The sequence below is a fragment of the Danio aesculapii genome, chromosome 16 (genome assembly GCF_903798145.1).
Source record: "Danio aesculapii chromosome 16, fDanAes4.1, whole genome shotgun sequence".
NCBI lineage: Eukaryota > Metazoa > Chordata > Actinopteri > Cypriniformes > Danionidae > Danio > Danio aesculapii.
Genome location: NC_079450.1, coordinates 40595451 through 40611185, shown reverse-complemented (window position 1 = coordinate 40611185; position 15735 = coordinate 40595451). Strand labels below are relative to the sequence as shown.

The following is a 15735-nucleotide window of genomic DNA, read 5'->3' as shown; positions in this document are numbered from 1 at the left end:
TGATATGTGTTTTAAGTATAAGGTTATGCATATGATTCTTCATCAGAAGTTAGTTGAAGTTTCAACAAACACAATTTAGGTGAAGTGGAGTGTGTTCAAAAGCATGCCATTATCACATAATAATGTATTTACACAGTTATTGTTTTATGATGTTTTAAAGATTTTTCAATATTACTATGGCAAGGACATGAGTGGGATTTCTAGTGTATGATATTAAAAATGTATACCTTGAATGCAGTGTCATTTTGGTGTCTGCCAAATCTGCATATTGCTAAGTACTGCTTTTATTGTCATGATGATTTGAAGAAGTGTTTTATTTCAGCACCATAGAGCCCAAGACAAATTTCCCTATAGCAACAATAAAGCAGTACTATTTAAATATTAAATTCATAATGACTGTTCTCTATGTAAAGAGGAAACAATGGGCTATTCATCCATTTGGAATACACATATTGTGGACAGGCTTAGATTAAAGGGATTCTTTAATGACAAATGAAAGCAGTCATAATTTTCAGACTGGGGCTACTTCAAAAGCCTTTAGCTCATTAGTGCTTAATGAAATAAAAGAAGTTATTGGAAAATAACCTCTCTCTCTTTCTATCACACACAATAGCGCGCGGGCGCACACACGCACGCAGATTTAAGCAGGCGTGATGATGAACATACTGCATAAAAAGACTTCGTTAAACTACCAGTAGACACAAAAAGAAACATCCAGTTTCAGTCACAGACACAAACCATACTTTTTTGCTTTCAAGTTTATTAAGGTCCCTCCAGAGGAGATCTGTCTTACCTGCCAAACATCTAACACATTGCTTTATTTCACTGCGCATCAACTGTAGGCTATTTATTCATTTATTTCAGCGTTCAACTCCTGGAGCTTCGTAAAAGACTCGCGTGAGGAGGAAGGCTGGAGAGCAGTGATATGTAAATGGAAGATGGATGTGTGAAGTGTGTGCAGCATCACAGCGAGCTGCGTGTTACAGAACACGACTCCACAACACTTCAGTGGTGGTTTTTCGGCAATCGACATGACAACTTTTGATTTTTCCGAGGTGGAGGCATTTTTGGATTGCCATCCGGAGCTTTTTGAGGAATATCTCGTCCGAAAGGGAAAATGTGACAGCCTGAGCAGGTGGCTGAAAGAGCATCAGCCGTCCAAAACCTCTCCGGTGGAGGAGAAACGCGGGGTCGCGAGGGATCCATTCTGGCCCACGAACCCTGATGGACTAAAGCGCAGATCGTCCCACATGGAGCTCCGAAAGAACTTCGCCCGGTCCAAAGCGATGACGGCGCACCGGACCTACGACGAGCACGTCAGTCTCACGGCTCACGAGTCCCAGTCGAGCATGCGGCGGCGCGCGCTCCTGCGGAAAGCCAGTTCGTTACCGCCGACCACCGCGCACATCTTGAGCGCGCTGCTCGAGTCCCGGGTGAACGTGCCTCAGTATGCCTCCAGCGCCATTGACTACAAATACAGACTTAAAGAGTCCAATGAAAGGGAGTTCTTCCTTGAGCTGGTTAAGGACATTTCGAACGAACTTGACATGACGAATCTGAGTTACAAGATACTTATCAATGTGTGCATTATGGTGAACGCAGACAGGTGTTCGCTTTTCCTGGTAGAGGGACCGTCTCATAAGAGGACACTCGTGTCCAAGTTTTTTGATGTGCACTCGGGTACTACAGTGCGACCCTCATCCAGCACTCTGGACTCAAATGAGGTGCAGGTTCCGTGGGGAAAAGGCATCATAGGTTATGTAGCAGAACACGGAGAAACCGTCAACATACCGAACGCATACGAGGTAGAACTACAACAAATAATACACAGCTGCGTATTTGGGGGTCTTGAAGGGATTTATCCAAAGCGATAAATAAAGATGTGGCAGCTTTCAACAGGGTCTTTAAGCACTAGTAAATAATAAAAGTTAGTTTACAGTTAGATACTGTGCGTATTTTGTCACTAAATAGGTTAATGAATAAATGAACGTCGTCAAAACTAATTATGTTTGACAAAAATCATAGTTGTTTTTATGTTAAGCTAACTGTAGTGGCAACCTAATTTGCGTTGCGTATAAGGCAACCTTGACAGCCCTCCTCGCCCCACCTTTGTTATAATGTAACACATATTAAAATTCTTTTGAAACTCTGCACAACAAATATATTGACAAGGGTATTATTACAGTTTATACTTCTCTAAATTATTGGTCAGAGTAACATTGCTATTATTACTTATTTTAAAACAGTGGCTTATAAAAGAATAGAACAAAAACAAACATAAAAATTAACAGCAACAACAAAAACTAATAAAGAAAACAAAAAGGTTATGGCTCCAGTTATAGTCATAATGCATTAGAGCTCCACAACATTTTAAGCTAAATCTAAAGAAAAGTATAATTATGAAACTATACAATTAATTAAACAGAAACTTTGAAAGAGGTGACACAAAAATATGGCCAACACATTGCTACTGTAACAATTAAAAGACATAATCTCTGCCCCAAAATCCTTGTGGTAAAATTCTACTTTCATTATGCCGTTTACCTCTTTCTGGTTATATTGTGTTCTCTTGTTTTTTTAACAGCTACCGCACAAATATGAAAATTTAATATGGATAGAAAGATTCAGGTTACAGTATGTGAACAGTGACTTCAAAGATTGATGTTTCTGCAGCCAAAGCTTGGAATCACTGCATAATTATCTTGATTATAGTCAAATTATAACCTCAAATTTCTAGATTACAGCTTCCTCATTTTTAAATACAGACTACCAGTTGTACATACACATCATTATAGCATATCCATGGGCAAGCTGTCCCTATATGTGGTGAGAGAAGATCTGTTAATGCAATGCAATGAATGTGATAATATCCCATATAGCGATCAGATGAAAGGCCAGTGGCTATGAAAAGTTAGTTCCCAAAACCCATAAATCAGAATAATCACCTAACATGTTACAAGGTAAATCGTCATTTTTTTCCATCTTCCTCAATGATATAAAGTCATATTTAAACTGAAACAAATAGCAATTTCCCCATTTCGTGTTGAATTATATTTGAATTGTTGCAAATGACTTAAAAATAAGAACAATTTCAAGGATAATCTTTAAAAACAACAGAATTAATCACTAGTAAATCAAAACACATCTTAATTATATATCAATTATTTCCTGATACATCATTTTCTTTAATAGTACTTTGATAAAATGCGTATAAATTTTTTCATCAGACTACAATGTTCCTCTATTATCTAGGACCATCGGTTCAGTGATGAAATTGACAAGCTGACAGGCTATAAGACTCAGTCCATTCTGTGTATGGCCATCCGCAACAGTGACGGTGAAGTCATCGGCGTAGTGCAGGCCATCAACAAGAACCCCAGCGGAACTCCGTTTACAGAGGACGATGAGAAAGTAAGTCCCGTACTTATTTTCTCTTGGCTTCAATCATGCTGATGTTACATTCAAAAGATCTGCTCCATCTGCTGGATTCACAGCCTATTACATTCTCCAGATGCCTATTACTATTGTGCCCAAACTTTTGCTGGTAATGAAACTCCAGAGGGTGAAGATAATTGCTGCGCTAAGTCAGTAGAGATCTATAAATTAACACCTTAGCGAATATCCTGCTATTCTGGAGTACAAGCAGACAAGCAGTTATAGGTTCAGAAAATTAGACATTTATTCATAACCTTAAACAGAAGCATAACCAATAAGAGCCCCATGGCCATTTTTTTGCACACGCACTGAACAACTGCATAAATCAAAACTAGATCAGTTATATTGTTTGTTTGCTACCAGTAATTTCTTAAAGCTGTTTGCACTGAGTAATTTAAATAGTAAACAGACCAGGCATTTAAATAACATATACTTTACCCCAGAATCAATACTAAAGTTTCAGTAAAGAAGATTCAGAACTGCAGGCTCTGAGCTCAAGTCAATCTGCACCCGCACATCACATTCCTTTACTTTCATCGCTGCTTCAAAACATCTCTCTATAGATAGTGATTAATAGCACAGCATTTGTCTTTAGAATTATTTATACCAAGCAGCGCTGAAAGCAGATACAGACCATGCTATTATAAATGCCCTAGAAATACAAAGAAGCAAAACTGATGTTCTGCTTCTGCTGTTTTTCTTCTCCCAATATTACTTCTATTATGAATAGTGGCCATATTTTTTACATAAAAGCAGGCACATCCATTGGAAAACTATCCATTACATTCCAGTCTCAATCACTTCCATTGATTTTTAGACATTAAAGACACTTATGATGCTGCTTGATGTTGCAAACTAATATTTTGTATTATATTATTCTACTTTTAATGTATAGTCATAAACACGCTTGTTTGTAGAGAAAGTAGTTCTGCCATCCTTTTTCCATAAGCAACTAAATTTAAAGTTCTAAAACAATAGAAAAAAAATCACACTTTTACATTGAGTCGATAAACAATATTAAATCGAATCGCGATAAAATTAGTCAATAACAATGATAAGCTCTAGACTTTTTTACTCTATATTGATCTAAGAGCCAATCACACAGCAGAAATGTACAACAATGGGAATCTTCAGTCATTGTTGCGGTACTCTTTTAATCTGGAAGCATTAACAACTTATATGTAATATATATCGTCATCATTCAATATGGAAATTAATAATCGAGATTGCAATTCCATATCGGCCAGCCCTACTTCCATATTGCAGAATAAGATCAATAGAGTACATAAAAACATCACTAAAACTGTAGTTGTTTTTTTATTTTCTTTTTTAAAAGTGATTAACTGTACTAGTGAAAACCTAATTTGGAAGCTAAACTTGACAATTTACATCCCCCAAAAATTACATATTTCTTAACTTATTTATTTTCTTTAAAAAATGAGGCTATATTTTTTGATTAATTATTTGTCAGAGTAGGTTTATTTTTAACACAGTACATGAATTGGCATTAACATATTCTACTGTATATCATTATACTGATTAGGGCTGTGCAATTTGGGGAAAATGTCTGATTTTTCTTTAACTTGTATTACGATTTCGATTTGATTTGCGTTTTGATTTTGTAATCAAGTTTCAGCTCAATATTCTGTATCGTAGCTTCTTTCTGCTAAAATGCAGTGAGTGTTAGTTAAAAAAAGAAACTGAAAAGATACTAACTTACTTCAACTTCAAATTTGTTTATAAATATTCATAAATGAAACACAATTTTTTCACTAGAGCAAACAGTAGTGATTTATGGTGTTAATTATCTCCTAGTGCCTTTGTGGTATTTTATTTATATGCTGTAACAGCTACAAACAACTCTGAAATAGTAATTTGCTGTTTACTAGATTGAGTGTCACTAGCAATACTTTTAGTTTACTTTTTAGCAGGACGCACCTCATATAGCCGCTTGTGGTGCTTTTTTAGGTGCTGGTTATTGTATTTTCTCATACTGCGGCAACAATTCTGTGACTGCTCTTACAAATGACCTGTTTTTGTTCAGTGTCTGTGACTTTGAAACCAAAATATTCCCATATAACCGACATTTCTTTGATATGAATTAATCTATTAATGCTTCTGACGCAGCAGACGATATCATCCCACTTGTCCACGTTTTCCTGTTTGTTTATTTTATTGTGGGCTTTCCGCATAGTTTGGTCACACATTCTGCAGAATGAAAGTGTGCTCACTCAATTGGATAGTAAGACTGTCACACACAGGCGGCAGTCACACATTTACTCTGGGTGGGGGAAATTATATAATGCAAATATATTTCATATCACAGCCTCTTCTGATTAACTAATAGCGGAATCAACTGCCAACTTATCCAGCACATGTTTTACGCAGTGGATGCCCCTCCAGCCGTGACCCATCTCTGGGCACACACATAAACATTCACACTCATACACTACGGACAATTTAGTCTACCCAATTCACCTATACCGCATGTCTTTGGACTGTGGGAGAAATCGGAGCACACGGAAGAAACCCACGTGAACGCGGGGAGATCCTAACATATTCTACTAAATATCTCTTTTCTCTTATGATTATGCATTAACATATCCGAAGCTTTGAAGGCATCATGCTTCTCTCTACAGGTGCTGCAAATGTATCTACCATTCTGCGGAATATCGATCTCCAACGCCAAGCTCTTCTCCGAATCCCGCAAGGAGTATGAGAGGAGCAGAGTGAGTCAAGACCAGCTGAATAAAACTCAAAAATTCTAAATCTGCCTCTAGACTTTCTGCCGTTAGACAGCGTTGCTTGATTTTGTGAGCTAGTTTACAATTCTCAGGGCTCATGGCTTCAAATATTTAATGATGTGGTCCAAAGCTTAAAGGCCTGGTTTTCTGAATGCATTTCGAGCTGTTGCTGTTGTTTCTCAAGGCCCTGCTGGAGGTGGTGAATGATCTGTTTGAGGAGCAGACAGACCTGGAGAAGATTGTGAGGAAGATCATGCAGCGTGCGTTGACTTTGCTGCAGTGTGAACGCTGCTCAGTGCTTCTGCTGGAAGACATCCACTCCCCAGTGAGATCACTTTACTCTTTTCTGCCATGATTTGAGTCCTCTGGTTTTTCTACATCCATTCCACATTGCTCAGTGGACATGTGACACAATGAATCACAATGAATCATCAGGTAATAAGTGCAATTAAACATTAAGTACAAATAATAAAATAGCTGAAATGTGTTGTCTGCTAAAGAGAACATCACTATTGTTCATTCATATAGATGTCCTTACATTTTCCTGGAGGGCCTCTCTATGAATAGGGGAATTCTGAATTCTCAATTAAATTACACATTTCACATAAGCAACAAAATCTCAACTGGCCAGGCTGAAACACACCTGAAAGATCACTAATCTAGTTCTTCAGACTCACTAATGCGGTGTTTGTATGGCAGCCTTTCCAATGTTTGTGGTTACTGGTTAAAAAATAAGTTTAAAATTAGGTAGCTCCAATAGTAAGAGAATCTTGAACTCTGTCTGGGTTCTATAAACCTTAATTAATTGAATTAGGATTTAAAGGGGATTTTATAATGATCAATGCAAATGTGTGCCTCAGTCTACATTTTTGTGAAATGTAAATGATGTTGCTCATGATAACCACTGACCTAAACCTTTTTCTAAACCCAACCAATAGTATTTTCAAAAGAAAAAATGTGCACCACAACTACATAGTTTTACCTTGATCCTACATAGCTTTTATTTTTTTGTTAAACCGGGCTGTGCCAGACTCGAACCAAAGCACTCTGTATCACAAGTACAACATTGTACAAATTGAGCTACCAAGCAAACTGACTACACCAGAAAAGCTGTCCATATGGAGATACATGTAAATAGGTGAAGCAAATGTATTTAATTACAAATCATAGACATTTTTAATTTGTTTTGTGGTATTTTTGATTGTTTGCGGCTAATCCCGCATTATCCAATTTATGATTCACCAATCGGACAATTACTAAGCCACTATAAATACCCTGAGTTCCATATAACAGCCATCTTCATTTTTGACTCCTTTCCTAGATGGGTGACATGGTGGCCCACTGGTTAGCACTGTTGCTGACGTTTCTGTGGGGAGTTTACACATTCTCCCCGTGCTCACGTGGGTTTCTCCCGGGTTCCCTCCCACTGTCCAAAAACATGCAACTTAAGTTAATTGACTAATCCAAATCGACACCATTGACATGCACCTAGAAAGTAGTTATCTTATAAGAGTAATCACTATCTGTTCATTAGCTACTATAGCAAAGGAGTTCTTGAGATCTACCTGAGGTCAAACTCCCCTCTCGCCTTGCAAACGGGAGAGAGCCCCAGGCTCGAGGATCTTATTAGCTTAGGGCTCTCTCCCGGGACAGCATGCCAAACAAGCTTTAAAATCAATCATCAGCTAAGTGTTAACTCTTGAAAATATATTTACTGTATGTAAATATCATTAGTGTGTAAAGGAACCAAACGGCAGTCAAACAGGCAGTAAAACAGTGTGTTGAAGTATATTTTTGCAGGTTTACAAAAAATCTAGGTGGAAGCATGTATTTTCTTTGAGCCTATGTTGTAAATTATGCTGTGACATGATATTATGCTGTACACATATTAGTCTAACAGTTGGAAAAATGGAAAGATGCATGATTCATCTTCAAGTGCCATCTTGGAACGTTAGATGCTGGGATTCATTTTCACAAACCTGATAATGAATTCATCAGCTGCTAAATGCGCATGAGTTGCATTACTTAGTACACTTAAGTACATTAGTTAAGTCCGCTACACCAGCACAAATCAAGTAGAGTACTATTTTATGGTATAGGGGGCAATTTCCAACACAGAAAGAGATGTTCAGGTGAAAGGGTTGAAGCTGGTTGGCTCTACAGTAAGATCAAGGATACAGTATACAGTAAGCATCCTTGCCAGAAGTATTAAAATGTGAAACACAATTTGTTTTTGCCATAGTCTTAAATGGTAACTCAAATTTTGAGCATGTAGCCAAGCTATTATCTATCCCTGCCAGAAAAAACAACTAATTCAGTCATGCGTAGAGCTCAAAGTGAAAACCAAAGCAAAAGCTAATTATAATCTAAATGCATTTCTGTTTATAAGTTGCATAAAGCAGTTAAGATTTTTTTTAATTCATAAATAAAGAAATGAGTTAACATTTTACCACCTCTGGTTCTATTGACCTAAAACCTCATCATTACCAACTAAACGTGGAACTCAAAAGTATGTTACTTTCATGGCAAAGACTATTGATGACTGAAGACACTGTTCTTGAATTAATGTTTTATTGATTGTGCACTGGTCTGTTATTGTAGGAATATCAACTTTACATTTTCAGTCCTCTAAACATGATGTGTCACAAAACCATCTGTGTTTGCTGATGAATATGTCATTCAAATGGCCTCAATGAGAGACCTTGAATGATCAAATAAAATAAAAAAACTGCAAAGAATACCAGACTTTCTGCCATGAGTCTGAAGATCTGGAAAATATGGTGACACACTTAGAGTGCATCTTAGGCTGCAAAAATTATTTGTTTGGAAGAAAAGGCTTTTTCTTTGCTCGTGGCGTGTTTATCATGCATAGTTGCCTCTGACTGTATTTTCAATTCAGCCAATAGAGGGCGTCATGTTTCAACACTAATATTGCAAAGGTAACAGAAGTTACTACACACCTCACAAGAAGTAAAGCTGGCTGAATCAGACAGAAAATGAATAGTATGGTGTTTAAAAGTGTCTGGCTGTCTGCATGTGACTGCTTACTTTGTTTTTGAAACAGTATTACTGTAATTATAACTTTAACATTGCTTGATTTTAGATATGTTGATTTTAGATATGTTCATTAAAATAAAAAAGATCCTGCTGATTATTTTTAGATTATTTGGAAAAGTCCTTTAATTTGATTTAACCCAAATGCTGACTCAAATACACTTCTACCTCAAATCACCCAATTCAAGAGTTCACATTTAGCAGATGATTGATAATAAAGCTTGTTTGGCATGCTGTCCCAGGAGAGAGCCCTGAGCTTACGAGATCCTCTCGCTCTGGGCTCTCTCCCATTTGCAGGGCAAGAGGGGAGTTTGAGCTTAGGTAGATCTTGATGAACTCCCCCCGGCTTATTTCTGGCTAATGTCAGATATAGGATGGCTGATGAGAGGTGAACTTGTATGTTCAAATTACTTAGGTTGTGTGTTTTTTGACTGTAGGAGGAAACCGGAGAACCTGGGGAAAACCAACATGAGCACAGGGAGAACAAGCAAACTCCGCACAGAAATGTCAACTGGTTTAGTAGGGACTTTAACCAGAGACATTCTTGCTGTGAGGCAACAGTGCTAATCACTGGGCCGCTGTGTCGACCACCTGGAAAGGGGTGGGCAGGGAGGGTTTCTTCAAGACGAAGATATTGAGATAAGAAAAACTCTGGTTATTTATAGTGAGTTAGGAATCATCAAATTGGAGAATCAATCATGAGCTGATGCGGGACCAGCTGTGAACAATCACAAGGACGTGATCCTCTCTAAATAATTTAGAAATAAACTTTACTTATATGCCATCATATTTATACTGCAAACACTTACATCAGCTGAGCAACCACATGCGCTAAAACAACTCACATGGGTTGGACAATGAAACTGAAATGCCTGGTTTAAAGCTACAGTCACACCGGGCTTTGTGTGTGCGAAATTCTGTCGTGCGGCGCTGCGAAAAGGGGTGGGATTAAAGAAGATGATTAGACATTAAAAAAAGCGAGCGATCGCTCCATGTTTTACATTTCTGCCCAGAGAGGTCGTGTTTTGATCCTCGATTGGTCTCATGCAGTCAAGTGATGCGATTTAGCAGGTTAGAGTTCACCAAGCTTGAACTTTGCACCGCAGCAACCTGCGAAACTTGACGCATGACCCCACGTTTCCAGTCTGATGCATTCGTGTGCGTATGAATGGAAGTCTATGGGAAGAAAAGTCAAGTGTGACCGCAGCTTTAGACCACAGAAATTTATTAGTATGGTGTAGGGCCTCCTTTCGTGGCCAATATAACATCAATTTGTTTGGGGAATGACAGATACCTGTACAGTGGCCAGAGGGATTTTTGAGCCATTCTTCTGTAGAATAGTGGCCAGGTCACTACGTGATGCTGGTGGGGGAAAACGTTTCCTTACTCACTCTTCCAAAACTGCAGTCTGCCACAATCTAGGTGGTACACTTCTTTGGGGCTTCTCCACATGGTAACTCTCCTGGATGTGGGAAAGAGAGTGAAGGTGGACTCATCAGAGAACAATGCATGTTTCACATTGTTCACAGCCCAAGATTTTGCTGCTGGAACGGTTAACGTACGGTTTTGGCACAAGTGACCAAAGTTTTGGCTATAGCAGCCCAGCTATGTATAGTGACCCTGTGGAGCTTTATGGTGGAAACTGGAGAGTTGAGGTGCACATTAAATTCTGCAGTGAGTTCAGCAGGGGTAGGTTTATGTTTTTTGGATGCAATCCAGGTTAGCATCCTTTTCAGACAGCTTCTTCTTGCATCCACAGTTATTCCTGTTGGATGTGGTTCATTTTTCTTGGTGGTATGCTGACATTACCCTGGATACCGTGGCTCTCGATACATCAAAATGACTTGCCGTCTTAGTCACATATGTGTCAGCGAGATGCACACCAACAATTTGTCCTCTTTTGAACTCTAATATGTCACCTATAATGTTGTTTAAATTGCAATATTTTAAGCAAAACTGTGCTATTACTCTGCTAATTAAATCTTTACATGTTCTTATGGTGGAATGTGCAATAAATGTGCCACAAAGTTGGTCAAATGTAGCCATGAAACCTCCAATATTTAATTGACCAGTGTTTCAGTTTCATTGTCCAACTCCTGTAGAACACCTTAGCAATGTTGTGCAGGTGTCGTACAAGAAACACTGCTGACATTTTCATCTCACTCTGTTCTCAGGTTGTAAAGTTTTCCCAGACGTTTGAGCTAATGTCTCCACTGTGTAGTGTTGATCATGACATCAGGTGAGAACAACAGGATTATTAATAATAACAAACTGCTACATGTTTATAGTGTATAAGCTGAGCAAAATATTCTTTTTAATTAATAATATTAATTAATGTATGCTATGCTTAGTATCTGTGTGTTTGTATGTGTGTGTGTGTTTGCCTTTGACAAAGTCAGCATGGAGAAGGTGTCTTGTTCAGACTGGCTGATCAATAACAGCATTGCTGAGTTGGTAGCATCAACCGGTCTGCCAGTTAATATAAGTGACGTCTGTCAGGATCCACGTTTTGATGCTGAGGTGAGCAGAACAAACCTCCTCCCACGCCGGTTCCACACTCGTTTTTATTTATTTACATGGACCTAAACCTAGGTTTGTTTTTAGCTCCAAATAGCCTGTTAGCAGCAGCTGATTACCACTATAGCTACTAATACCATTTTTAACATCATGTGATGCAAAAACCCATGACTAACTTACTTGCTCACTCTGTTAATACTATATACTGTAGATACTACATTTAAATTTAGTTTGAATAAGGGTAGTCTTGACCAAAGTAGTAGGTCATCAGGGTACTTTTCACCCATTTTCTTTTTTGTATACTATTAATTTGGACATACTACTCAGCTTACGCACTGTTTTTCGTGAAGGGGTAAAAAACGTTAAAAAAAATACTCAACACTTTCTTTGGACAAAATGACTTCTATCATCTTTAAAATATGGTTCCAGGGATGAGAGTGTACCATGAAGCAGTTAAAACAAATCAAAACTTACTTAATTTTTTTTTTTTTTATTGAAACCTGTATGTCATTCATTCAAATGTATTTATAATGATTGCTACTTAGTACATTTAAAATACATTAACTATAAAATATTATTAGATAACACTACAGCAGGGGTCCGTTCTTCATACTTGGATTACTCAATTAGTTGGATTTGATTATTGATTATTTGACATGATCCAGGATCATTTAATTCTTCAAAACTCATCGAGAGTTGTACACCAAAGGTACACCTTACTAGTACTGGGTTGGACCCCCTTTTGTCTTCAGAACTGCCTTAATCTTTTGTGGCATAGATTCAACAAGGTACTGAAAATATTCCTCAGAGGTTTTGGTCCATATTGACATGATAGCATCAAGCAGTTGCTGCAGATTTGTTGGCTGCACATCAATGAAGCGAATCTCCCATCCCATCCACATCCCAAAGATGCTCTATTGGATTGAGATCTGGTGACTGTAGAGGCCATTTGAGCACAGTGAACTCATTGTCATGTTAAAGAAACCAGTCTCCAATGATGTGTGAAATTGTAAAGCCTGCAGTCCACAACAAATGTGGAAAGTTATTGCATATCATATTTAACTAACAGTTTGCTACAAATTTTATGTAATTTTGCTCACATGGATAATTGAATATTAATCAGATGATGTCATTGCGCTGCTGTGCCATCAGCCAGTTGTTGCATTGCTGAACATGATTTCAAGAATCGATAGATCTGTCCTGCACAACACATGCAGTGATCTCAGATCAGTTTATCCAGACATTTTAAACTGATTTGCAAACTTGTTTAAAGAACTTAATTAGCCAGAGATCAGTTATCAATATTAAAAGATCTGTCAACTCATCTTAGATCAATTAAACGAGGTACGAAGAACGGACCCCTGCACTCTAGTGTGTCTTGTGTTCTTCATGTTCAATAATAAAAAAGTGTGTATGTTGACCTCCAAACAACTAAAAATTCTGCGCTAGGCCAACAGTTGGCGATGTTAAATGAAGGGTCATAACGCATAAAACATTTTCCATTTTTAAGTTAAAATAGCTGTTGTGTAAATGCCATCTTATCTATTTGCAAGAACAATTTAAAAATTGCAGAAAAGAATTACAGTACCAAAAATACCTTTTAAAACATTAAGAAATATGCATTATATGCAATTAAGTGTATTTGCCATCAAGAACATATAACTTACTTTGCATGTGATCTGAGTAGATATTACAGTTGTTTAAATTTATTTTGAATTGGGGTAGAATAAATAAAATTTTGACTAAAGAGACTTGACTGAAATATAGGTCATTAGAATACTTCCCACCCACTGTTTTACCATTGAATGGTACAAATTTGGCCATACTAACCAAGCACATACATGTATTATCCAAGCAATGTTTTTTTCTACTCAGGCAGATCAGGCTTCTGGTTTTCATATCAGATCAGTTTTATGCGTCCCCATCTGGAATCGGACTCATCAGATTATTGGTGAGTTTCCCCCACTCAAATAATTAATTGTTTGTACACAGACACATCAATTTCAACTTTTTTTATTCATTAGGTGTTGCTCAGATATTAAACCGCTTGGACAGGAAGACATTTAATGATGCAGACCAAAGATTATTTGAGGTGTGCCTATTCAAATATTTAATCTTGTGTAATAAAATCACAAATCAGTATTTTATTAGTGAATTAGAGACATGCTTGGTGCTTTCATAAATCCTGCAGGTGAGTCATTTTCATTTCTGTTGTTCCTCACAGGCATTTGTTATTTTCTGTGGTCTGGGCATTAACAACACAATGATGTATAACCAGGTGAAGAAGACATGGGCTAAGCAGTCTGTGGCTCTAGATGTGAGTAATATCTCTTATTTAAATGTTTCCTCTTGTGTTTTATCTTGCTCATTAACATAACATCTACATTTTTGCCTGCAAATAAATGAGTCAGAAGAAAGAATTTATTGTGCGTGCTTGGTGTTCATAGTGTATTGTTGTTTCTGTGTTTTCCCAGATGCTGTCGTATCATGCTACGTGCTCCAAGGCAGAGGTTGATAGACTGAAGGTAAGTCAGGTTAAGAGATAAAATATGCAAATTAAGTCCATGCAAACTAGATGCCTCAGCACTCCATATATAAATGTTTTAAATTTACTGTAGTTTTATTTCAAGGACACAGCCTAATAAACGGTGAAAATAAAGTCAAATATTAACTAAAAAACTAAAAAGTATCTCATTCATTAATTTAAGGCGTTTAAGATGCCCTCTGAAAACAGACCATTCTTATGCAATGCATAATGCCACTCTGCCTGGTGCATGCATTGTACAGCAGCAGAGATTCTTGACTATTACACCAGAATGAGAGTATAATTCCTAGTAATACTGATGTCATGGATTGGTCAGGCTCTCACGACCCCCACTCACGAAGATCACCATCACCTGACTTCTAATGAGCACACAGCTGCATCACATTCACGAGCACCAGATAAAAGCACAGCACTCCAGTCGCTCATTGTCCGGGCTCGTCTCGACGAAAGCGGACAACTGAGCGACCACTCAGCGTAGTCATCCTCAGCTAAAACAAACGATTTACTTACCTGTTCTCTTTGTATTCCTCCTAGTCTTCCTGGTCCTCCCGAATCGTCCTGTCTTCCAGTCCTTCCAAGTCTGTGTCATCCTCTGTCAGCTGTATCTGGTGTGTGCTGTCCATCCTCGTGTATTCCTGTTACCCAGCCACGGAGGAAAAGACCCCAACATCATTCCTGATCCTCCTGGCTATCCTTCATGTGCTCCTTGTTGTCATTTAATAAACACCCTAACGTTTCCTTACCTCTGTCTCCTGTCCGCTTCATAACAGAAGCCCGGACCATTAACGACGACAACATGAGCACCCCCGATCACCTTCAAGAGCTGGTGGACCAGTTGAAGCGGATTCTACAGCCACCAGCTCCACTTTCCAACGCACCACCAGCACCGAGCACTTCCGCCTCCACAGTTTCTTCTTCGGCCCTTCCTTCCAGTCCCATGGCCCGACCAGCGCCCTACTCAGGCGGAGCGGGGGAGTGCAATGGTTTTCTGTTACAATGTTCCCTCATATTCGAAATGCAACCTTCTCTATATCCCACAGATAAGTCGAAGATCGCCTACATCGTATCTCTACTCTCTGGACCTGCACTTAAATGGGCTGAGACGATCTGGAACCAAGCCGGGCCGGTCATGAATTCCATCACTACCTTCACGGAGTATTTCAAAGAGGTGTTTGGACGTTCTGATGGGGAAGTAGCCGCTGGAGAGCAGCTGTATCATCTAAAGCAAGGTACTCTATCTACACAGGAATATGCTCTCCGGTTTCGCACTCTAGCAGCTGCAAGTGGATGGAATGAGAGATCGTTGTTGACCACGTACCGGCTCGGCTTGGAACCCACTCTCCGAATCCAACTGGCCACATTAGATGATACAATGGGTCTGGAGAGATTCATCCAACATTCTCTCCGATGTTCCGATCGTCTCCGTTCCTATCAACAGGA

General features: G+C 38.5%; 1 protein-coding gene across 2 annotated transcripts in view; it reads left to right on the top strand.

Annotated features, from left to right (window-relative positions):
- Window positions 1-1025: 1025 nt before the first annotated feature.
- pde11al (phosphodiesterase 11a, like) overlaps window positions 1026-15735 on the top strand; it is a 41140-nt gene continuing 26430 nt past the window's right edge. Inside the window, exons 1-10 of one of the 2 annotated variants that reach the window (XM_056476242.1) lie at window positions 1026-1805; window positions 3253-3411; window positions 6075-6164; window positions 6364-6504; window positions 11408-11472; window positions 11633-11753; window positions 13626-13701; window positions 13775-13842; window positions 13975-14067; window positions 14225-14275. In XM_056476242.1, the coding sequence (XP_056332217.1) occupies window positions 1032-1805; window positions 3253-3411; window positions 6075-6164; window positions 6364-6504; window positions 11408-11472; window positions 11633-11753; window positions 13626-13701; window positions 13775-13842; window positions 13975-14067; window positions 14225-14275 (1638 nt within the window). In that variant the 5' untranslated portion in view covers window positions 1026-1031. Of the gene's footprint in view, window positions 1806-3252; window positions 3412-6074; window positions 6165-6363; window positions 6505-11407; window positions 11475-11622; window positions 11754-13625; window positions 13702-13774; window positions 13843-13974; window positions 14068-14224; window positions 14276-15735 lie in introns of both variants that reach the window. The other variant, XM_056476241.1, reaches the window with a different exon arrangement.